We start from the raw sequence: 24,043 nt of genomic DNA, 5'->3' as shown, positions 1-24,043 counted from the left end.
CTGTCAAAAAAATCGCAATCTTCGGCGCCACCGGCAGGACTGGGCTTACCACCTTGGCTCAGGCGGTGCAAGGAGGTTATGAAGTGACAGTGCTGGTGCGAGACCCCTCCAGGCTGCCCTCCGAGGGACCCAAGCCGGACCACGTGGTCGTGGGCGACGTCCGGAAGGCGGAGGATGTGGACAAGACCGTGGCGGGGCAGGACGCCGTCATCGTGCTGCTGGGCACCGGCAACGACCTCAGTCCCACCACAGTGATGACCGAGGGCGCCCAGAACATTGTGGCGGCCATGAAGGCTCACGGCGTGGGCAAGGTCGTGGCCTGCACCTCGGCCTTCCTGCTGTGGGACCCCACAAAGGTGCCCCCGAGACTGCAGGATGTGACCAATGACCACATTCGGATGCACAAGATACTACAGGAGTCAGGCTTGAAGTATGTTGCTGTGATGCCACCCCACATAGGGGACCAGCCACTGACTGGGGCTTACACAGTCACTCTGGATGGAAGAGGGCCCTCTAGGGTCATCTCCAAACATGACCTGGGTCACTTCATGCTGCACTGTCTCACCACTGACCAGTACAATGGGCACAACACCTACCCTTCCCACCAGTATGACTAGGGTTGGCTCCATTCAGGAAATGAGAAACAAAGGAAAGACAGCCCCAGAGTCAGGGAACAATAAATATCGATCCACGAGCTTCATATTATTTTAAAAGACCTGGCTCTGTGACTCTTCCTCGCTCTTGCTGCAGCTGGGTAATTTGGAATGTCTCTCTGACTCTGTGTTGCATTATCTGGGTATCCATTCATTTACTCAGCAAGTATATTGAGTCTCTTTTTTGTGTCTGGAGCACTGGGTGATTCAAACAATAAAGTGGTCAGCTGATAACTGAAAGGTTAGGAATTCAAGTACACTCAGAGGTATCTCAGAAGAAGCCTGATGATCTATTTCTAAAAGAGCAACCCTTGGAAACCCTGTGAAGCACAGGTCTACTCTGATGCACGTGAGTAAAAAACATGAGGACATCACATGAGGATCACCAAATCTGACTTCTACTAATTCCACAAGGGGGAAGTGTCCCCGACAACAAGATCCACAACACAAAACCAATTCTTCTTAGGTAAAAAATGTCACCTATGTTCCCTTGTCCATTTTCTACAAATTCCAACTAATCCTACTATTCTACTGGTTCCAAAATATGGTGCAATCGCTACACAGACCTCATAAGACCATACTCATGATTATGGGGTGTATTAGGGAAGTTAACGGGTTACAACTCAAGTTGGCAACAAGATTACACTTTCCCAGTCAGGACAACTTCTAACACGTGCTCACAGGCCCTTCAACCTTCAGACTTTCTGCTTTGGGCCAGTGTTACAAAGCTGTCCTGTTATTGTTGTATGCCCTCGAGTCAGTTGTATGCCAACTGACCTGTAGCAGGTTTTCAAAGACAGTAAATTGCACAAGAGGAGATTGCCCATCCTTCTGCAGAGCAGCTGGTAGATCCAAACTATGTGCCTTTGGAGTTGTAGCATAGCTTCGTATCAGTAGGCCACCAGAGCTCTCTCATTTATTGTTGTTGTATACTGTAGAGTCAGAACGGACCCATACCAATGATTTTCAGAGGCAGTTAATCACACAGGAAGGGATTGCCCATCCTTCTGCCACAGAACAGCTGATGCCCTCAAGCTTCATGCCTTTGGGATGCAGTACAGCTTCATGCCACTAGGCACCAGAGCCTGCCAATCATGGTGAATCCCCCCTCCCTAATCCTTCAACAAGCTTGAGCAAAGGCTCTGGTTCCATGGGATAGCAGTCTCAAGGTCAGTTCTGTCTCACATAAAGTCTTTGGTTCTGTAAAAAAAAAGTCTTTCAAGTCTTTTAAGACTTGGTAAAGATATCTATTATTCATCATCTATCTTAGAGAAAACCTTGGTTTTCTGAGCCTATGTGATAATCTGGGGCACATCAATAGTAACATGGAAATGTCTAGAAAAGAAGCAATCATTTGAACAGAATGGGGAGTTACTGCATGGGCTAAAATCAGGAAAGTTGCATTTAAGGGCTGCAACCTTTATCCATATCTATTCAATCTGTATGCTAAGCAAATATTTAAAAAACTGGACTATATGAAGAAGAATATGGTGTCAGCTTGAGAGGAAAACTTATCAACAGCCTGTGTTACGCAGATGACACACCTTGCTTACAGAAAGTGAATACAATCTGAAGCATTTACTGACGATCAGACTACAGTGTTGATATGGATCACAAACTCAGGATCACGAAAATAAAAATTCTCACAACAGGACCAATAGGTGAAACGAAGAAAAGGTAGATCTAGTTTTATTTAAACTCACAATTAACACCCATGGAAGCAGCAGTCAAGAGATCAAAAGATGCATTGAAAAATCTGCTATCAAGGACCTCTTTAAAGCACTAGAGAACAAGAATGTCAACCCAAGCCATAGTATTTTCACCTGCCTTTTATTCACCTTGTTAGATATAAAAAAAGTGTGAGGGCACGAGAGAAATAAAGAAACTAGTCCCAAGAAAGGAATAGGCCTTTCTTGCGTGGTCTGAGAGGGACGCCAAGTGACCAGGCTGCACACCACACGGACAAGATCAAATAGCACGCCAGCAGTTTGGGGGTGGGTTTCCTTTTTAGGGGTCCTGGGGAGGACTAAGATGGTACTTCTTGGAACTTGGTGTGTTTATTTAGATTTTAGCTATTTTCAATCAAGCTCAGACTCTTTATCAAGATCCATTGCCTGGTCTGGTCTTTGATATGACCAGCTTAGGTGTTACCAAGTTTCTCAGGAAGTGATCAAGCTTGGGGGTGGTGGGGCAACTGCCATATTTTTCCTTCACACTTGAAAACTAGACAATGAATAAAGACTAAAGAATTGCTGCCTTTGAATTCTGATGCTGGCAAAGAATATTGACGATTCCATGGATTATCAAAATAAACATATCTGTCTTGGAGGAAACACAATAAAGATGATGAAACTGTCTCACATACTTCGGGCATGTTGTTAGCAGGGGCCGGTGCTCAGAAAAAGACATCATTCTGGGAAAAGCAGAGTGTCAGCAAAACGGAGGAAGACCCTCAATGACATGGACTGACAGCTTGAGCATGTGTGGATGGTATTAGGATAAGGCAAGGTTTCAATCAGTTGATCATTGGGTAATTATGAGTCTTCATTGACTCAAAAGCATCCAATACAAAAAGTGATAGCTTGGGCTTTGCTCAAAGATGATCAGAATTTACAAAAAGGTGTAAATTTTAGATCAGTGGTTAAGTTTTAAGCTTACATTTTAATTACATGAAATCTTTTTATTTGTTAAATACAGGTTCTAGAGTCCTAACCTAAGAGTTGGACTTAAGAAGCCTGGGGTGGAGCCTGAGAATTTGCATTTCAAACAAGTTCAGATGAGGCCAATAGCCCAGGCTTCACACTTTGAAAAAACAAGGGGTAGGAAAACACCACGTCTCAACAAAGAATAATAAAGATGTTTACACTTTCAATTACCATGCTGTATGGCCTCTGGTGATTTATTGCCTCTAAAAACCAGCTATGGGTCAGGTTTAACAGTAGACAACAAAAGTTTGGTGATTATTGTTCCTGTTCCTTATACAAATCTTCTAGTTACAAACTGGGGTCACAATCACATCTCACTCTGATGCATTTATTCTGCCATTTAAGAAAAAAAGAGAGAAAACACATAAATACGGGAAAATCTCTTACACAGCCACATCAGAAAAAGGGCTAGAGGGCTTACAAAAGGGATGAGTTTAACTGGGAAGAAGAATGCAAGAGCTCTTGCATATAAGCAGTAGAAATCTATGCAACCCAAGGGTGCAGTCTTGCAGAACCAGTTCCAGGACTCCGCCACAAGCCAAAAGGCTCTCCTGAATCCAACCAATCCCCAGCCCCAGGATGTTATTAGCTTGGGAGATTGTTGGTCTGCAGGCATCTTTTAACAATCCTGGGTCTAACTACCAAAATAGGGTCTTTCTGCTCTCTTTAGTGTCTTTTGGTGAGTCCTTCGCAGCCAGTGGCTAACCCCTTATGATTTCATGTCCTTCACCAGGAGGGCGATCTGCTCCTGCAGCTGCCGCTTCCCTTCCCATGCTTTGGTCTGGCTTCGACAACTCAGCAGCTCAGCCTTATGATCTTGGTGATGCATAGGGCAATAGTTTTGTGGTTCACATAGCTCCTGAAAAGTAAAGGACAGGGTAAAAAATTCTCCAGATATCCAAATTCTGCCTTCTAAGAATAGTAAAAATGTTACTGGCAATGGCTAAGAAGTAGTGCTGTTTCTTCTCAGATGTCTTGGCAGGCCCTGGCATGTTAAAAACTGGTTCTCCTCAAGTCTAGGCTCCCTCTTTCTCCCACCTGATCTCCACTTTACCGTATATTCTGGAAAGAAATCTCTGTAGCCTCCTTTGAGGATGTACAGTTCTGGGTAGTGTAATGCAGGATACTTGTTCAAAGCTCTGTCCTCTTCTCTTAGAGAGCGGCACCTTTAAAGAAAATGTAGAGATAGGCAGACCACAAAGAATCGAGGCTAGGGTTCCCTGGCTATTCCGTTCAGAAGGATAGGAAGAATAAACGATTGCTAACCCCCAAAGTACAGGAGAAGAATGGACAGTCTCCTCCTCTGTGATTTACTGTCTCTGAAAACCTGCTGGAGGGTCAGCTATAGGTTAGTTCCGACTCGACAGCACATAACAACCACCCCCAAAAGACTCCAGAAATCCTAATTTTTGCCAAAAAAAAAAATTCAAGTAACAACACTTTTCCTTCCTTCCTTTATTGAGGTCTCACTCTCAATCCATTTTCCTTTATCATCCCAAACGAACAAAATGTAAAAAAACCCTTTCCTTCCTCCTTGCCACCATTCTCCAGACTGCAATGAAGAGTATGACCCCTCTTATTCACACAGTCTTTGTCTGAAATGATCTGGAAGGGTTCCCTGCCCACAAGTACCCACTCCATTACCCATCCTACTCTGTGCAGACAACTCACATTCGGGGGCCCCTCTCTGAGGAGAATTCACAGTGGAACACAATGATTATTCTTTTCTGGGAATCCAAAGGGACGATGGGCTTCTTCAGAAAGAAGTTATACAGTTCTTCCTGACTATATACGTTTAAGGCTCCCTGTAGAAGAATAATTTTCTTTAAAAATTTTTATTGAGATTTGGGGAGAAGTTTACAATTGGTTTTTCACCCAATAATATCTCACACACACACACACACACACACACACACACACTCCCTCTCTCTCTCTCTGATTTTTAACACTGACTGCAATCCCCACAATGTAGTAACAACTCTTACCACTCACCTCCCTGTTTATAGTTGCCATTTGTTCTTTCCTATTCCTTTCTATCTTTTGAGCTTTACCCCTGGGTAAATACTGACCTTTGATCTCACAGGGCAGATTGTTCTAAGAAGTATGCACCTCCTGGTGTTACTGCCCACTCTATAGTTCGGTTTATTGCTTGTCTAAAGTTTACCCATGCAGATGAGTTCAGTTCCAAGTTGTGTAAATCAGTTATTCCTCAAGGATTTGTACACATTTCTAACAGCTAAAATGACTGGGTTGAGAGATCTGGGCCAGGGGGGCTAAACCATCTATTTCTAAGGTAGGGATTAATTTTGCCTTTTATATACCACCAGAGTCTTGCATAGATTTTCGCAAGTAGTTGCCAGGTGCCATTAAATACAACTCACAGTGACCCTATGAACAACAGATCCCTGTCCTATCCTGCGCCAACCTCACAAACCCTGACATACACAAGCCCACTGTGGCAGTCACTATGTCAATCCACATGGTTGAGGGTCCTTTGTCATCTCCCTCCCTTCCAAGCATGATATCTTTCTCCAAGGAATAACCTCTCCTAGCAACATGCCCAAAATATGTGAGACAAAGCTTCATCATTTCTTCCAGACCAAGGAGCATTCTCGCTATGGATATGTCTCCAAGCCGTATCCGTTTGTTCTTCTGGCTGTCCATGGACTATTTAGTATTCTTCTCCAACACCACTGTTTAAAGTATTAACTTTTCTTCTGTCATTCATGACAGTATACTACCATGGCAAGTAGCAGGTACTCAATAAATGCTCGGAGAGAGAACTGAACTGCCAGAAATGCAGGGATCACTGTGAGAAGTGCTCATGAACAGAGTTTAAAAAACACTTCTAGCACTTAGATTAACATACTTTGATTTCTAAGTAGAGCCCTTGGTATTATGTCCATAGGAAAGAGGAACACTGGGCTAGGAGGAAAAGGAACAGTATGTTCCTCAAGGTGTATACACTTAAAACAGGGATAAGGACTGACAGTCCTAACATGACTCCAATGCATATTCTCTGTTCTGGTTCTAGAGTTCACAGAACCCACTGTCCAGACTGAGTAAAGAGACACCTCCAACCACTCCTCCTCTAACATATACAACGTAAACTCACCTGGATATGTCCTCCCAGGTACTCGTACGGATAGCGGCAATCGATGATATAAAACTTCTCAATCAGACCTTGGAACTTCCCCCAAAGCAAGGCAGCCACCTGCACAGAAACTACAGCTGAAAACGCTGCTCACTGTCACTCTAGTCACACAGTCCCTTGTTTGAAAAATCCCTTCCGTCACTTCAGATTCCACTGTATACCCAGCTTCCAAAGTTTACAAATTTGAAACCAAATTCAGCCCCATCTCACATGAAAGGATGAAGTAGAAAGTAGCCTTTCTGAAAATCAAAACAGTAAATATTGCCAAGACGTCAAGGAAGACCATATTCAGTAGGTGTCACCAAGACATCAAGAAGACTTGTCTGGAAGAAGTCATGGCTAGAATAAGCCATATAGAAGAAATCCAAGAACATTTGCAGTAGTAGGGATTCAAGCTACAAATTAAATTTTGCAAGAAGAAGTGGGAAATGGTTCCCTACCATCCATTATAATGAAAGAAAGCAAGTCCCTCAAAAAAGGATATGGAGGGAAGAAGCTGATCCTCTGATGGAGAACTTAACACTACTAGTAAGAGCATAAACAGCTCAACCTTTCCGTTTATTTTTGCATTCTGAGTATAAGTGTACAAGGAAAATTAATTTTCCATTCAGCAATTTATCTATATTTCATAACATTAGGGGTAATTTCCTCAATATAATAGCACTCTTCTGACTTCCTCCTCAGGTTCCCTAAGTTCATCTGTTCTTCTTTGCTGACTGACAACTCCTATCTTCTGAATTGTGGTTTTGGGTAAATGTCCTTTCAGCCTTGCAAGTTTCCTTTTCTGAAGAGCATGTTTTTCATCCATATTACTGTTCACTTTATAGGGCAGTTTGTTGTTTGGCTACAAGGTGATCCCAGAGGTGGGTTAAGTTCTAGATTTAAGGGAGTCTAAGGCCTATACACATGATACAGTTACAGAACACAGGTTTATGTATATAAAACTGGTTTGACCTTTAAGGAAGGCATTATGGGTTGCATTGTGTCCCTCAAAAAATATATGGTGTAAATCTTAACCTCTATGCTTATGATAACAATGACATTTAGAAATGGATTTCCTTTGTTATGATAAAAAGACTGAATTAATGTTAGGATGTATATTAATCTCTTTTAAGATATGAAGGAGATTTAAAAAGCCACCAGAGCAGAGATGTGTTTTGTGTGTTTGTCTGAAGGTAAACTAGTAAAGATCGATTTTTTAAAAAGTTATATTCCCATAGATATGGACTTCCCTCCTTGAAATATGGAAGGGAAGGTGATGTGGCTTAATAGATGGAACACCACATGAAGATCTTCACAGAGCCAAAAAACAGATGTTGAAGAATCAAAGACCTTCTCCCACAGAGAAAGACTTCTCTTAGAGCCAGAATGTTGACTTTGGACTTCCAGCCTCCTTACAATGAGGAGTCCGGGAACGTTGGTGTGTAATGTGTTGGGCTGCTTACTGAAAGGGTAGAGGTTCAAACTCGCCAGGCACTCCGAGAGAGATAGACTGGCAGTGCCCTCTTACAAATATTCACAGCCATGGAAACACAATGGATGGTCATCACAGGTCAAAATAAATTTAGTGGGTTGAGTTCAAAAAGCAAGAAAATAAAATTTCTGTTTGTTAAAGCCATCTACTTGTGGCCCTGCTGATATAGCACCACTAAAACAGAAATCTTGAAGAATATAAAAAATGAAATGTAATTATAGTGACTTCAAATATCATAATAGAAAAAGTACACAGAAATGTGGGAACAATAATGTTCATTTCAGCAATACTTTAGGCAGTTAAAATATTACAAATAATTTAAATATTCAAGAATAGAGTTTAGTTAAGAAAACTTTATATTACATATATATTTTAGCCAGTAAAACATTATACATTTATTAAAGTTTCATATTTTTAGGGAGCTCTGGTTCACTGAGTCGCAAGTGACTCGATGGCACATAACAACCACAACAACAACTGGAAGCCTATTGGCAAGACGCTGCACTGCAATCCCAGAGGTACACAGTTCAAATCCACCAGATGCTCTGCTGAAGAAGAGGGGGCAATCTCCTCCTGTACCAGTCAGATCTGATTTGACAGTACACGTAAAAATAATACAATTTTTAAAAAATTCATATTTTTGTATGTAAACAATGAATTACATATAAATTATCTTTTTATTTAATTAACTACATATTATTTAATTACTAAATATTTTAAAATTATTTGTATTAAATTATTTTAATGATTAAACATGTATAAATGTATACATGAACTTTGTAAGCAAACCAATATAAAATAAAATCTTTTAAAAAACAACTAATAAATGTAGGGCTTCTTAGTTTTCTTTTTATATACTGATTTTTACCATGTCTTAGAATTACTAGGTGTCACAGTTAAGAAGTCAGCTATTAACAAAAGGCTGGCAACTGGAGTCCAACAAATGATGCCTTGAAAGGCCTGAAGTCAATGAAAATCCCATGGAGTGCAGTCCTACTACAACACACAGAGGACGGCCACAAATCACAATCAACTCCAGGGAAACTGGTTTGTTTCCTGGTTTTACATTGAGCTGGTTACAACATTACATGCTCATTATGATCTCATTTTTATAGAACATCTGATAGAATAAAATCCAGGTTTTATTATCACAGAGAAAATATTATTAGTGGTTATCTCTAGTGGCAATAATGGAGAGGGTGACCACATAATTACTGTAAAAAACAGGACACTTTTGAGTGAATGTTATTAATAATTATCTTGTGCTAACAGACATAAAAGAGACTGTGATATGTCAACTAGGGTATAAGATTGCACTAAATTGAGTAATTTTTAGCTTTTAAAAATTTGGTTTTATATCTTTTTTTAAAAAAAAATATGGAACTCTTCACGAATTTGTGTGTCATCCTGATGCAGGGGCCATCCTAATCTTCTCTGTATCATTCCAACTTTTCTAGTACACGTGCTGCCAAAGTGAGCACTATATATCTTTTTTTAACATGTTCTTTCCTTTCTCTTTTATTCCTTTACAACATTCTCTTTTATTCCTTTACAACAGTATGTCATTTTCTAATTAAAAACAAAGAAAGAAACTGTGTGTTCTCCTTTTGGAGCTAAGACAAGCAAAGGAAATGAAAGGTTATTAGTCCACAGACCTATAGGCCACATAAACTTCAGTCTCCATGACCCTGAGGCCAGAAGGGCGAGACAGGAAACAGCCACCATTGCCGACTGCTTGGAGAGGGCTCACAACAGAAGGTCACAGACAGAGGGGAGAAAAAGGTGGAACAAAACTCGAAATAATTTAAAAAGTCAGGCTCAGGTCTGATAGAAACTAACGACTAAAGGCTGTGGCCCTGAGTGAGCTTCAAGCCTGGAAGTGACTCAACTTTCAGCCAAACAACTGATAGGCATATAAGGTGGTCAGTAACCACTGGTGGAACTCGCTCCTTAGAACAACGACACAAGGTCAAAAGATAGCTTTTGCCCAGGGACAAAGCTCAGAATGCAGAAAAACTCATTGCCATTGAGTTGCAACATACTCATAGCAGACCCTCCAGCAGGTTTGAGACTGTAAGTAACTCATCTTTCTCGTCTGCAGACACTGGTGGGTTTAAATTGCCTGAGAGGAGCAGCCTTTGGGTTAGCGGCACAACTTGAGGCCACCACAGACCCTAAGAAGGCAGAAAGTGATAGAAGAAAAGGACTAATGGAAACAGGAAACACAGAGACATGGGAAGGGTGGTGTTACAATGTGAAGAGTGTAATCCCTGCCATGAAATATAGTATGATGAAAAACTAACTTGCTCTATAAACTGTCACTGATATCACAATAAAAAAAGGTAAAAAACAATAAAAGCAGGAGAGAAAGAATAATTGGGAAGAAAACATTCCTTTAGCATAGTTTAAGGTAAAAAAGGAGACTATATGAGTAAGTGCAGGGAAAGAAATACAAATGGAATCAGGGATTTAAGGGACAGACCAGACCAGATGGGAGCTTATATAACCAGTTACCATCTCCAAAAATCTGCTTACCGTTTCTGGGTTGACATACTTCAGATCTTGGTGCATCCCTGACACGGTCGGCAGTGCACATACCTAGAAATACAACCAGAGTTAGAATAACAGCAAGTTATCTATATCCAAGTTTGAGATTTAAAACTTCTAGGTTGTTTTTCTCTCAAAACCTCCGCAGATCTTTAAAAAAAGGTAGGGAGAATCAATAATATCTCTATAATGTGCATATGCAGCAATTCCATTTCTAAGAATTGATCCTAAGTAATTAAGGATGTGCAGAGCTTAGCTACAAATATAAACATCTCAGTACAACTCGTAAGGAAAAATTATACCACTAAAATCATCCTGTAAGAAGGGATTTCATTACAAAGTTATCAGCAGGGACTCTGCTGGCCTCATGCTGACAGTTTCCTTCATCTGGAATGATTATGTTTGTTTTGTCATTGTCCTACTTAAGGCTTAATAAACGGGCTGGGAATGAGGATCAGCAGCTGAAAAATGAAGTACTATGTAGCTATTAAGAATGATAAAATTATGAAAGAGAACTGCTCATTGTTGTGATGATACTCCTAATATTAAATGTGAAAGAAACAATTGATTATGAAACAGCACTTTTGTGAAAATTAAAAACATAGACTGTATTGTGTCTATTATATATGTGTGCATGATAAAAAAAAAGTGTATGGAAGAATATATACCATAATGTCAAAAATAGAATTACTCTGGTTAGTAAGATTTATGGTAAATTCATTTTCTATAATAATCAAGTATTATTTATATAAATTTTAAAGACACTATAACAACTGAAATCTTGACATTGTCAAGCATTTCATTTTACTTAGATCCACAAGCAACATCCATGGAAGCAGCAATATGAAATGCTGAGCTATTTTTATTATCAAGTCTATAAAATGTAATGAATATCACTGAATTGAACATGTACAAATGCTTGAATGGACATGTTTTGTTATAAATATTCTCAAGAACAACAATTAAAAAAAGAAAAAATCAAATCAAAGGATGGCTCACAATGGACAAATCTACTATAAAAGATCTCTTCCCTAGTGGCAAGAAGCTGCACTGCAATCCCCGAGGTAAGCAGTTCGAATCCACCAGATACTCTGCTGGAGAAGGAGGGACAATCTCCTCCTGTACCAGTCAGATCTGATTTGACAGTACATGCACAAAAAATAATAATAAAAATTAAAAAATAAATTTAAAAAAAATCTCTTCCAAGGGTTTAAAAGAAAAGGTGTACTTTAAAGACTAGGGTGTACCTGATTCAAACGTTGGTATTTTCCATTACCTCATTTGTATGCAAAGGTTGGACAATGGATAAAACTCAGTGCTGCCAAGCAAGAACCAACTCTTAAGTGATCCTCCTCTGGACTTCTGAAGTTGAAAAATGCACAAGGGAGACTGTCCATCTTTCTCCTGCAGAGCTGCTGGTAGATTTGTACCTCCAGAGAGACACAGCCTTTGGCTTACCAGTGCAACTCCCTGCAGCCTAGGGTTTCAGGGCTTCTTAGACAATGAATAGGAACATCAAAGAATTAATGCTTTTGAATTAAGATGTTAGGGAAGAATAGTGAATACATAGCCAGGAAATGGACTGCCAGGAGAAGGACAACGTCTGTGCAGAAAATTGCAGGGTCAGAATGTTCTGTACAAGTGAAGATGGCAAAATCTCATCTTACATACTTCAGTCATGTTATCAAGAGGGACCAGTCCCTGGAGAAGGACATCATGCTTGGTATGAGGCAGAGGTTCGATGGGAAAAAGGGAGACTTTCAATGAGTTGGACTGATTGGTACAGCAGCTGCAAAAATGGGTTCAAATACAGCAACAATTGTGAGGATGGGATAGAAGCAGGCAATATTTCATTTTAGAGTAAGAGCCAATTCAACAGTGCCTAACAACCACAACAATAAAAATGAGAAAAGCAAAAGCTTCATACTTGGACATTATCTCATAATGAATCAGAAATATATTCTCACTAGAAAGGCTTATCATCTAGATCAGTAAATCATTATAGAACTAAAGAGTAATTGATAAAGATACAGAATTATACCTCATATCCTCTATTATTATGTACCATCAAGTCAGAACTGACTTATAACTGACCCTCCAGCAGGTTCTCAGAGGCTTTAAACTGCACAGGAGAAGACTGCCCTTCTTTCTCCTGTGGAGAAGCTGGTGGATTTGAACCACATATCTTAGGGTTGGCAGTGCAAGTTTTTACCACTGGACAACTAGAGAGCCCTGTGATCAGGGAAGAGAAGATTTACATCCTAAATGGCTCCCCGGGATGCAGGACAAATGTAATCAAACTCACCTTGGAGAAATCACCAGTCAGAAGTCCCTCAGAGTCCTCTGGTATTTGAGTAGCACTAATGTCACAGAGAGATACTGTCTTCTTTAGACTTAAATCCTGAAGAATACAAAACCACAATCCAAATCAATATATTAAAATATTTAAAATCCAGAGGATGGTGGAGGGAGCTGGAGGTGAGGTGGAGGAATAAATATGCACAATTTTTAATTTAATCATTTTACTTGCTTCTCTAAGAAAACAAAGATATAGCATTACGATTTGGCTACAAGGATGTAATAGAAGGAAATTATTAAAAAACCAAATCAATAACAGGGTCTTGACTAAACTAATATTCTATACATTACAGGAGTAAAATAATCACAGACAAATGTTATTGGCAAAAAATTTTTAGTATCATTACATATGCTAGACAATGCACAGGACAATGTCTGGAAGAACATACCAAGTGTTAAAGTAATTATCTTTAACCTGTGGGATTGAAGAAATTTTAAATTTGCTTATTTTCTATTAATCACATGTTAGATTTATAAGAAAACACAGAAAAAGGTAATCACAAATGTTTAAGGGAGAGGTAGGGGATGAAAGCTATGTTTTTCAGGTGTTCCTTTCGGCTAACCAGTCTGCTGTAGGATGGTGTTTCAGCATGCACGCACTCTTGCACCTCATGTCCTTATACTTGGATTCACTCAGGTCTTAAAGAGACGCTTATATAGAGTCTCATCTTAAAAAGTCTTAGTTTTTTAAAAAAATTCCTATACAATGATGATAACATAGGTCAGCAGACTAAACAGGAGTGAAGGTCATTTACATCTTTCACTCCTACGTGACGCAAAAGAAGAAAGTCGTACTTTCCCAAACACGTTATAGCTAGAATAATGCTTCTTTTTTACCTTATCTGGTATTGGATTGTCCTTGAATTTTACCACCTGCTTCAGTCTTGGTCTGTTCAAATTCTCTGGCATCGAAGGGGAGCGATACAAGTAGCTTCTGTTCAGAGACACCTGTTGGAGAAAAATCAAACCTCTTAGTTCTTATTCTTCAAATAGTGTCAACAGACCAGCAGCATCAACATCTCCTAAGAGTTTGTTATAAATGTGGAATTCCAGATGGTAAGCCCCATTCTAGATCAACTTAATTAAAATCTTCATTTTCATAAACGCACAAATTATTCCTAGAGATAGTCAAGTTGGAGAAGCAATAGTGGGTATTCTGTCTTCCCCTCTTCACTGACCTCTTTTTTTTCATTGCCTCCCCCACCTGTTTCTCCTCCACTACATGTTAAATTTCCCCTTATGTTTTAACTCTAGTTTTAAGTAGAGTTAAACTCTACTTTTAACTTTACAGTTAAACTTAAGTTCTCTACCTATCTTATATGAGCCAGTTCTTCTAGGTGAAAGCAAACACAAGATTAGATCCTTCAGTCATGTGATGAAACATAAACCTCAACCCTCTCTTCCCATGGGAGCCTCTGGTACAGTGATCATTAGGACTTAAGGAATCCACCAAAACTGAAGGGTGCTCTGGCGGCATACTCTGTACTGAGGGTGCTTTCTAACCCTCCAGCAGTCTGAACACACTAGCAGCACCACGGGAGAAAGACAAGCTGTTTCCTTCTGTTGTGAACTGAGGGAAGGTTATTGGGAGTTGGAATTGACTTGGTGGCGGTGAATTTTGAGTTTTTGAACAAAAATGAAGAAAAGAAGCTGAAGTCAGTAAGCATGAACAAATACTAAGTAGCAAGAGTATATGTCACTTTTTGATAGAAATTTCTTTGAGTAAGGAAACGAAAACTATCATTCAGCCTTCTATAAAGGGGATTGCTTGTTAGTGTGGAATAAATATTATCATAAATATTATATATTTATTTACATTACTATTTATAGTAATTTATAGTGAAGTAAGCATATACAAGAGAAAGGGAAATACCAGAATAAAACAGTAGGATGACTACCATAGACTTAATACTATGAAGCTCATCAGGAAAAGAAAACCGATTAGAAGCCATAAAGAAGTGGCCTTGAGAAATCTTGGCACAGAAATAGACTGACTTAAGTACAAGAGAACACACTGTTCTGCATTTGAAAGGCATGACTTGGGTGTGATACCTAGATGTTACTGTTCCAGGCAACCACAACTCTTAGAAACCATATGAAGAGTGGATCTGAACCTTACCCTATCTTGTTCTATCTTCACAATCTCTGCCAGGCCCAAGCCCACGGGTACAGTCACTATGTCAATCCATTATGTTCAAGATCTTCATTTCTATTGCTGACCCTCTATCTTTTCCAGCATGATGTCTTTTTCCAAAGACTGTCCCCTTCTTGACAACATGACCATCTCTGCCTCTAAGGGGCACTCTGGTTTCACTTGCTCCAAGACAGATTAATTTGTTCTTTTTGGTATTCCATGGAATAGTCAATACTCTTCTCTAACACCACAACACAAAGCCATTTCTTCTTTGATCTTCTTTATACATTATCCAACTTTTAGATGCACAGGAAAAACGTGAAAATATCAAGGTTTGAATCAGGCACATCTGATACCCAGAGGCATGGGATAAATTAAATGATGTCTGATAACAACCTCCAACTAATCTATGATTCTTATCCTTTTTGCCCTAAGAGGCCATAGGGCCTCTACCTCTGCTCTAAATGTTTAGTTCCTTCTCTACACATTCACCTTACTATACTCATGAGTTGGTTTAGGAGAGGGCTAGACAATAAGAAAGTTATACTGGAACAAGGATTACTGAGAAATGGAAATAACAACACTTCACTTTATTTTATGCATAATACAATGGCTGCAACAATCTTTTTTTTTCTCTTCCTTCATTTTTTTTTCAGGGCATACACACTTTATTGAGTGGCAGGTGTCGGAGAGGTAGCTGGCTCCAGAGTAGAAGTGGAGTTGGCAGGTCATGCCAGGTGATGTGGCATCTGGCAGCCAGGCCCATGTCCTCCACCCTAGAGGGGTGGCACAAGCTAACTATGATAGGAGCAGCCAAGGAGTCAGCTGAGGGAGAAGGCAACCACACCAACCCAGATTCTGAACAATTTTAAATCTAAGGAAAACAGACATGCTTATAGTACCAGTTGAAGAAGAGTCACATTTCCCACAACAACATTCTAGAATTTTCCCTGGGATCTTTGCTAGTCATTCCTGTATTTTCTCACTCACTCTACCTCGAATCACCGATAAGTGGATCATATTGTAAGCTGAACATGGAATGTGCCAAGTATGAATACAGGAAAATTAGAAATTGTCAAACACATGAAGCCTGACATTCTAGGCATTAGTGAACCGAGATGGACTGACACGGGCCACTCTGAATCAGAAAGTCATATGGTCTACTATGTCGAAAATGAAAAACTAAGAAAGAATGGTGTTGCATTTATAGTGAAAAAGATAATTTCAATATATCTCCTAAAGTATAGTATTGCGAGAAATAGGAAAATATCCATATGGATACAAGGAAGATCCGTTAATATAACTATTATTTAAATATATGCACCAACAACTAAAGCCAAAGAGGAGAAATTGAAGATTTCTACCAACCTTGGCAGAGAACAAAATCAACCAAACATTCCATCAAGGTGTACTGATAATTACTGATGACTGGAATGCAGAAATTATAAAAAATGAAGAAATTGTAGCAAAAAAATAAAGTTGTGGTGACAAAAATGAGGATGGACATCAAATGATTGGATTTTTGTGCATCCCATGGCTTACTCATTGTGAATACCTTTTTTAAAAAAAAAACAACAAAAGACAATTTTACACATGGATCTCACCTGATGGACTGCACAGGCATCAAAAGACTACATCTGTCAAAAGAATCATTGGAGAAGCTCAATACTAGCAGTCAAAATCAGGCCAGTTGCTTATCAATTACTCAGGTGGATGCTCAAATTGAAGCCGAAGAAAATGAAAACAAGTCCTCAAGAACGAAAAGACAACTTTTAGTCTATCCCATGTGTATTTAATATCATATCCATAATAAGTGTGAGGCACTGAATACTAATAATAATCAAAGACCAGATGAGTTATGGGAGGACATCAAAGATATCATTCATGAAGACAGCAAATGGTTGTTTCAAAGATAAAGGAGGAAGAAAAGACTAAAATGGATGTCAGAAGAAACTCTGAAAATTGCACAAAAGCATAAGGAAGCCAAAACAAAGGGGGGAAATGCCCATATAAAAAAGATGAACAAAAGATTTCAAAGATTAGCCTGAGAAGACAAAGAAAATATTGTAACAGAATGTGCAAAAAGCTGGAGTTGGAAAATATAAAGGGAAGAACTCATTTGGCATTTCTAAAGTTAAGAAAACGAAAACAAACAGACAAACCTCAAACAGCTACAACAGTTCATTGACAGAATAGCCAAAAGCTAAAATGGGGTTTAGGAAAGGCCATGGCACCAGGGATATCATTGCTAATATCAGATGGATTATGGCTGAAAACAGGGACTACCAGAACAATGTCTATTTGTGTTTTAATGACTATTCAAAAGCATCTGACTGTGAGGATCATTAGAAATTATAACTAACATTGAGAAGAATGGGAATCCCAGGACGCTTAGTTGTGCTCATACAAAATCTTTGCCTAGACCAAACAGATGTTGTACGAACAGAGTAAGGGAATACTGCATGGTTTAAAATCAGGAATGGTGTATGTCAAGGCTGTATCTTTTCCCCCATATCGATTCAATCGGACTGTATGAAGATGAATGTGGCATCAGAATCAAAGGAAGACTCATCAACAACCTGTGTTAAGTAGATGACACAACCTTGCTTGCTGAAAGAAGGACTTGAAACACTTATTGTAGAGGATCAAAGACTACAGCTTTCAATATGGATTGAATCTCAACATCAAGATGACAAAAATCTTCACCACTGGACCAATAAGCAACACTATGACAGATAAAGAAAAGGCTGAAAATGTCAACTATTTCATCTTACTTGGATCCACAACCAGCACTCTTAACACGAGCAGTCAGGAGATTAGGAGATATATTGCACTAAGTCCATTGCCACATTAAGGATCAATGATGTCAGTTTGAAGACTAAAGTGCACCTGATTGAGGCCATGGTCTTTCCAATCACTTTTCTTTGATCTGAAAGCTGGACAATGAATAAGGATGGCAAAAGAATTGATGTCTTTGAGTTGTGTAGAGAATGTTGTTGTTGTTGTTATTGTTATGTGCCGTCAAGTCGCCTGTGACTCATAGCGACCCTATGTACAACAGCCCTAAACTCTGCCCTATCCTGTGCCAACCTCACCATCTCCGACATACCTACCCCCATTACCCCAGTCACTGAATCAATCCATCTCATCGAGGGTCTTCCTCTCCTGTACTGTCCCTCCATCCTCCCAAGAATGACATCCGTCTCCGAGGACTGGTCCCTCTTGCAACATGCCCAAAGTATGTCAGACAAAGCTTCAGAATCCTTGCCTCCAAGGAGCAGCCCAGCTTCACCCTCTCCAGGACAAACTTGTTTTCCTAGTAGTCCGTGGTATATTCAATACTCTTTTCCAATACCATAGCTCAAAGGCATCAATTCTCCTTCTACCATCCCTAGTCTTTGTCCAGCTCTTTGATGCATAGCAAGTGACTGCAAAGACCATGGCATGTATCAGGCGCAGCTTAGTCTCCAGACTGACATCTTTGCATTTCAGCACTTTAGAGAGGTCTCTAACCACAGACTTTCCCATCGCAATACATCTTTTAATTTCCTGGCTGCTGGTGCCAAGACTGTTGACTGTGGAGTCAAGTAAACCAAAACTGTGAACAATCTCAATCTCTTCACCATTCATTATGATGCTGCCAATTGACTCAGTGGTGAGAATCTTTGTTTTCTTGATATTGAGTGTCAATGCATACTGAAGACTGCAGTCCCTGACCTTCCACAGCAAGTGCTTCAGGTCCTCCTCAGTTTCAGCAAGCAGGGTTGTGTCAAATTGCATAACACAGATTGCTGATGATTCTTTCTCCAATCTTGATGCCACATTTCTTCTCATAGAGCCCAGCCTCCCGGATAACTTGTTCTGCATAAAGACTGAAAAGGTAAGGAGACAAGATACAGCCCTGGTGTATACCCTTCCCAATTTTGAACCATGTAATGTTTCCTTGCTCTGTTCTGACAACTGCCTCCTGGTCCAAGTATAGATTTCGCATTAGCACGATCAAGTGTTCTGGGATTCCCATTCTTCTCAGGGTTAACCACAGTTTGTTATGATCCACACAGTCAAATGCCTTTGCATAGTCAATGAAACACAGATAGGCATTCTTCTGGTACTTCTTGCTTTCAGCCAAGATCCATCTAACATTAATTATAATATCCCTAGTGCCATGGCCCCGTCTAAACCCAGCCTGCACTTCTGGTAGTTCTCTGTTGAATATTCCATGGACTGCCAAAAGAACTTTTCTTGGGAATAGTGCATCCAGAGTGCTTCTTAGAGGCAATGATGGCAAAAAGTCATCTTACATAATTTGGACATGTTGCTAGGAGAGGCTATTCCTTGGAGAGGGACATCATGCTTGGAAAGGTGGAGAGTCAGTGAAAGAGAAGTAGGCCCTCAAGGAGGTGGACTGACACGGTGACTTCAGGAATGGGCTCCAGTGTGTCAGAGATGAAGAGGAAGGCACAGACTAGGACAGAGTTCAGGTCATAGGTTTGCTGAGTCATATGCAGTTTGACAGTACCTACCAACAATACACACCTACTAAGTGGCCTAGAATAAGGAAACATCACACTACCTCTCTTGAGAATCTAATTTGGAAAATGAAGAAATAGTTAAGCCAAGCTCACAATAAAGGGTCAAGTTTATAATGAAGAAGCCAGGAGTTACAGTCAAGGTTCTGAGGCCAATGATGGCTACAGATAGATGGATAGATGAACTGAAGGTACAGCATTGTTATTTTTGTTGGATATTGTCAAGTTGCTTCTGACTCACAGTGGCTCCATGTAACAAAGTGGAACTGCTTCATAAAGTTTTCCCAATTGTAATTTTTACAACAGCAGAGCCCCAGGTCTTTCTTACCTTGAGAAAAGGGTAGGTTCAAAGTACCAATCTTTTAGTTAGCAGTTGACCACTTTTACCATTGCTCCACTGGGGCTGCTTAAAGCTATGTTAACAGTGAGGATGTGGTGAGTGAGGAATACATTTGCCACCAACAGTGACAGGTTTCCCTTCAGATAACTTGATGAGGCTGCTTAGTTAAAGAAAGACTGATGAGAATTTCAAACCTGCTGGCCTTAGTGCACTCTTTAAGAACTCTGGTGGCACAATAGTTAAGTGCTTGGGCTAACTAAAAGATCAGTGGTTAGAACCTACCAGCAGCAATGAGACAAAAAAATCTGGCAATCTGCTCCTCTAGAGATTACAACCTACAAAGGCTTATGGGAACTTCTACTCTGCTGCACAGGTCACAGGGAGTCAGAATCAAAGAAGCCAAAGGCACAAACCAACCCAGGGAATATATTCACCAGGCTTTCTAATCAGTCTCCTGCTGAATATCATGTGGGCTATTTCCAAATTTTAGAGACTATGAATAAAGCCACAATTAACACTAGCATATAAGTTTTTGTCAGTGTTCTTTCTTGGAAGGCAAATACATATGCATGGACTTGCTAGGTTATATGTTAAGGTTAACACAGAACCTTGCTAGGTTATATGCTTGTCTTCATAAGAAGCTGCCAAACTATTTTTCAAAGTAGCTGCACCATTCCCTATCCCCCCCAGAAATGTATGAGTACAAGTTTCTTTGTATGTGTACCAGTTTCTTTGTATGTATATTAACACTTAAGAGTGTTCTTTTATTTTAGCCTGTTATTCTAACAGGTATATATACAGTGGTGTCCCACTGCATATCAACAGGCATCTAGTGCTGTATAACAGAGCAAGTTGCACAGTTAACCCAAAGGCAGCTGGTTCGAATACAACAGTAGCTGCATGGGAGAAAGACAGCAATCTCCTCACATATGATTTACAGCCTCCAAAAACCTGATGGGAGGTCAGCTAAGAGTGGGCTCCAATTAAATGGTGATGAGTTTTGAGAGTAAGAAATAACTATGATGTTGGGCATTTTTCAATTTCCTTATTTATCAATGCTATATTTTCTTTGGTGAAGTAGCTTTTCTTTTCAAATCTTTCTGCCTTTATTTTTTGTCCTCAGATTATTTGTTTTTCTATTAATCAGTTTTGGGTTTTAAAGGTTTTTTTTAATATTATTATTTTTGTGTGTGTGTACTGTCACATCGGATCTAACTGGTACGGGGGAGATTGTCCCTTCTTCTCCGGCAGAGCATCTGGTAGATTTGAACCATGCACCTCTGGGATTGCAGTACAGCTTCTTGCCACTAGTTCACCAGAGCTCCCTTCTATTAATGAGTTTTGACAGCTCTTTATAGATTCTGGGTACAAATATGTCATCAAGTCTGTATTTTGCAGCTATTTTTGCCTGCCCTGTAACTTCTCTTTTTAAAAGTACTTTCTAGGGAGCTCTGGTGGCCTAGTAGCAAGAAGCTGCACTGCAATCCCAGAAGTGCCTAGTTCGAATCCACAAGATGCTCTACTGGAGAAGGAGGAGCAATCTCCTCCTGTACCAGTCAGATCTGGTTTGATGGTACACACACACACAATAATAAAATTTTTTTAAAAAGGTACTTTCTAAGAGCACAAACATTTAATTTTTAACAAGTCTAATCTATCACTATTTATTAGATGATGTGTCTAAAAAAATCTTTGTCTAACTTAAAGTCACAAAAATTACTGCTATGTCTGAAGAAAAAAGAAAACCACTTGAAGGAATAGCTGAAATCTTTCCAATTTGATGAAAACTACAGACCACAGGTACAAAAAACACAACTAACCTCAAACACAAGAAAGATGAAAAAACAAAAAAAACCCACCACACCAAAATACATCAGATCCCAACTGCTTAAACTCAGTGATACTAAGAAAAAAAGACACATAACATAGAGGGGAAAATTAGGGTAATAGTAGATTTCTCCCAGAAACAATGCAACAACACAAGACAGAATATTATGGAGCAAGATAAAGAATAAAAAAAAAATAAGGGGGGGAAAACCTACTTAGACTTTTAATTGCATTTTTAATTGTTTTTGGTCAAACATTCTTCTAGATCATATAGCCCTGGTCTGTCCACTTGCCGTACAGAGATAACTCATGGTTGCTGTGAAGCTCAACACTGTGACAATGATGTGTCAAATGCGAGAATGGTAACCCATGGTGGATAGCGTTTCATGGAGTTCTGCTTAGAAGGAGTGGCATCCACTTAGAAGCTTAGAAGCAGGAGTGACATCCACTTCCAAAACAGCTTGCCTCTGGAAACCCTATGAACCTGGGTTACCCGTGACGGACAGTGTTTCATGGAACTCCCTGATTAAAACAAGCTTGGAAGCAGGAGTGGCATCCACTTCCAAAATAGCTTGCCTCTGGAAGTCCTATGAACCTGGAGAAAAGGATGAAAGTTATACAAGTGTCAGGTGTTTTGTTCATAGAGTCACTACAAGTTGCCTACAACTCAATGGCACTTAAATATAACAACATACCTAATTAAAGTATCATTTAAAAGTAAGGTCCTGATTGCATCAATGGGTTTAAGCACAATGGGGAGATTATGAAGATTCACAAGACTAGGTATAGTTCCATTACGTTGTACATGGGATTGTTCCAAGTTGAAGTTGACTTAACGACATTTAACAATAGAAATATTTATCTAAGATACTATTTTTTTTTAATTTTTTTGTTTTTTACTTGTTGTATGCTGTTGAATCGGATCCAACTGGCATAAGAGGAGACTGGCCCTCCCACTCCAGCGGAGCACCTGGTGGACTGAAACCATGCATCTTAGGGATTGTAGCGCAGCTACTTGTCATGAGGCCACCAGAGCAAGCTCCTCCTAAATGTGAATCGTCACCATTAAATCTCTGTTGTGTTGTTTTTTTTTAAAAAAGGTAAAAACGAAAGAGAAAAACAAAGTATAATGAAGACTAGCAGACCTTCACTACAAGAAATGTTAAAGAAAAATCTTCCAAGAAGGAAAATAAAAATATTGATCAACAGACCTTTAAAAGATATTTCACTATTGGAGGGAAAAATAATAATGTACTGTGAGCTTATATGTAAAAGTAAAATTTACAACATGAAAGCACAGAAGTCAGGAGTCAAACAGAATGTGTAAGTGAAGTGATGCCATTTGAAGGTTATAAATTAAAGCAGTATATAAATCCTAAAGCTATCACTAAGAAGTACAATAAAAAAAAAAGCCACCTCATAGGAAACATCATAAAAGGTGCAAAATGGAGGAAAGATTGAAGCTGTCAATGATTTCACTTTACTTGGATCCACAATCAACATCCATGTTGGCAACAAGAAATCAAGACATACTGCATTGGAGAAATCTGCTGTCAAGAACCTCTCAAGATCAATGATACCAGTTTATAAACTAAGGTGCATCTGATCCAAGCCAAGTTATTGTCAACTGCTTCTTATACAACTGAATGTTGGACAATGAATAAAGATGACCAAAGAATTGAGGTGCTTGAATGTTGATGTTGGAGAAGAGTATAGAATATTCAATGAGACATCAAAAGAACAAATAAATCTGTCTTTGAGGAAGTGCAATCAGGATGGATCACAGTCCCAGAATATATCTCAGATAACAATAGAAGGTACTGGGTATGTTGTTGTTATGTGCCATCGAGTCACTTGCGACTCACAGCGACCCTATGTACAAGAGCTCTATACACTCTTCTGTCCTGTGCCAACCTAGCCATCTCAAATGCACTTATTCCCACCTCTCCAGTCACAGAATCGATCCATCTCATCTCTTCCTCTCCTTCGCTGCCCCTCCACTCTGCCAAACATCATGTCCCTCTCCAAGGACCAATCCCTCCTTGCAACATGCCCAAAATATGTCAGACAAAGCTTCAGAATCCTTGACTCCAGGGAACATATTGGCTTCACCCTCTCCAGGACAAACCTGTTTGTTCTCCTAGCAGTCCATGGTATATTCAACACTCTTCTTCAGCACCACAGCTCAAAGGCATCAATTCTCTATCAACCCTATTCACTGTCCAACTCTCTGATGCATAGCACGAAGACTATAGCCTGGATCAGGCGCATCTTAGTCTCCAGTCTGACATCGTTGCTCTTCAGTACTCTTGAGAGGTCCCT

At 39.7% G+C, this 24,043-nt stretch overlaps 1 protein-coding gene and 1 pseudogene across 1 annotated transcript in view; one reads left to right on the top strand and one right to left on the bottom strand.

Annotated features, from left to right (window-relative positions):
- Positions 1–8: 8 nt before the first annotated feature.
- Positions 9–617, top strand: LOC102858212 (annotated as a pseudogene).
- A 3,450-nt stretch (positions 618–4,067) lies between these two features.
- LOC102860229 (M-phase inducer phosphatase 3-like) overlaps positions 4,068–24,043 on the bottom strand; it is a 45,853-nt gene continuing 25,877 nt past the window's right edge. Inside the window, exons 9-15 of the mRNA XM_006903088.1 lie at positions 13,687–13,839; positions 12,839–12,934; positions 10,522–10,584; positions 6,474–6,572; positions 5,030–5,163; positions 4,413–4,524; positions 4,068–4,217 (exon numbers count right to left, since the gene is read on the bottom strand). Of these exons, the coding sequence (XP_006903150.1) occupies positions 4,068–4,217; positions 4,413–4,524; positions 5,030–5,163; positions 6,474–6,572; positions 10,522–10,584; positions 12,839–12,934; positions 13,687–13,839 (807 nt within the window). The remainder of the gene's footprint in view (positions 4,218–4,412; positions 4,525–5,029; positions 5,164–6,473; positions 6,573–10,521; positions 10,585–12,838; positions 12,935–13,686; positions 13,840–24,043) is intronic.

This window comes from Elephantulus edwardii, unplaced genomic scaffold (assembly GCF_000299155.1).
Source record: "Elephantulus edwardii isolate Elephantulus edwardi_28Jun2011 unplaced genomic scaffold, EleEdw1.0 scaffold00507, whole genome shotgun sequence".
Lineage (NCBI taxonomy): Eukaryota > Metazoa > Chordata > Mammalia > Macroscelidea > Macroscelididae > Elephantulus > Elephantulus edwardii.
This window is presented reverse-complemented; position numbering and strand designations above follow the sequence as displayed.